The sequence below is a fragment of the Myotis davidii genome, unplaced genomic scaffold (genome assembly GCF_000327345.1).
Source record: "Myotis davidii unplaced genomic scaffold, ASM32734v1 scaffold1622, whole genome shotgun sequence".
In the NCBI taxonomy this organism is placed as follows: Eukaryota; Metazoa; Chordata; class Mammalia; order Chiroptera; family Vespertilionidae; genus Myotis; species Myotis davidii.
The window spans coordinates 846,801-847,649 of record NW_006293535.1 but is presented as its reverse complement, the minus strand read 5'-3'; the positions used below and the strand labels follow the sequence as shown (position 1 = coordinate 847,649).

Below are 849 nucleotides of genomic sequence, written 5' to 3'. Positions count from 1 at the left end.
CCCTCCAGGCGCCCGAGGTCGCCGCTGTGCAGCCAGCCGTCGGCGTCGATGGCCTCGCGCGTCTTGTCCTCCATGTTCAGGTAGCCCATGAAGACGGTGCGGCCCCACATGCAGATCTCGCCGATGCCCTCCGCATCCTGGTTCACCAGCTTTGCCCGGCAGCCGGGCACCACCTTGCCAGAGCTGGGGGGCGTGGGGGGCAAGAGCAGAGGCCTGGTCAGAGGGACCCAGTCCCTCCAGGCCCGGGGATCAGCCCCCGAGGGCCCTGGGATCCCCGATGTCTCCGGCTTCCCCGACGGCCAGAGGTGCCCCTCCCAGGCCTCTGTATTCTAACAGGGCCCGGAGCTGGGCAGCAGGGCCCAGGAGCGGTTTCAGGTGAGTGAGTGAACGTGAACGTCCCGATGACAGGACCCAGGCTCTGGGACGGCTGAGCAGGGACGGGAGGCAGTTCAGCCCAAGAGATGACCTTCACTCACTTCTCAGTGCTGACCGTCCCCTCTGCCACCAGAGGCCGGCCCTGCCCCGGCTCCCACCGTGTGGCTGGGCCCTCGGTGGGGTACACGGAGACTCCTCCCCCGGAACCCTGCTTTCCACCACAGACCGGGGAACACGGCAGAGACCAGCTCCCTGGGGCGGAGGCCTGGCAGGAGGCCCTGGGGACCCCAGGTGTGTGAGGGGGGCGGGGGTGGGCACCACCCCGGGTACCTGTACAGCTGGAAGTTGCAGGGGCTGGACATGAAGTGGGGGCCCGAGGTCTCGCTGAGGCCGTAGCCCGAGTACAGGCGGATGTTGAGGCCCAGGAAGAAGCGCTGTGTCTCCGCGGTCATGGGGGCGGCTCCAGAAGCTCTT

At 68.4% G+C, this 849-nt stretch overlaps 1 protein-coding gene across 1 annotated transcript in view; it reads right to left on the bottom strand.

The window, feature by feature from the left end:
* Window positions 1-849, bottom strand: part of ACSBG1 (acyl-CoA synthetase bubblegum family member 1) — a gene marked incomplete at its 5' end in the record, with an annotated part of 10,013 nt that overhangs the window by 3,140 nt on the left and 6,024 nt on the right. Inside the window, 3 exon segments of the mRNA XM_015566184.1 lie at window positions 3-183; window positions 706-840; window positions 842-849. The exon segment at window positions 842-849 is cut by the window's right edge and continues 218 nt beyond it. Coding sequence (XP_015421670.1) covers window positions 3-183; window positions 706-840; window positions 842-849 — 324 coding nt within the window.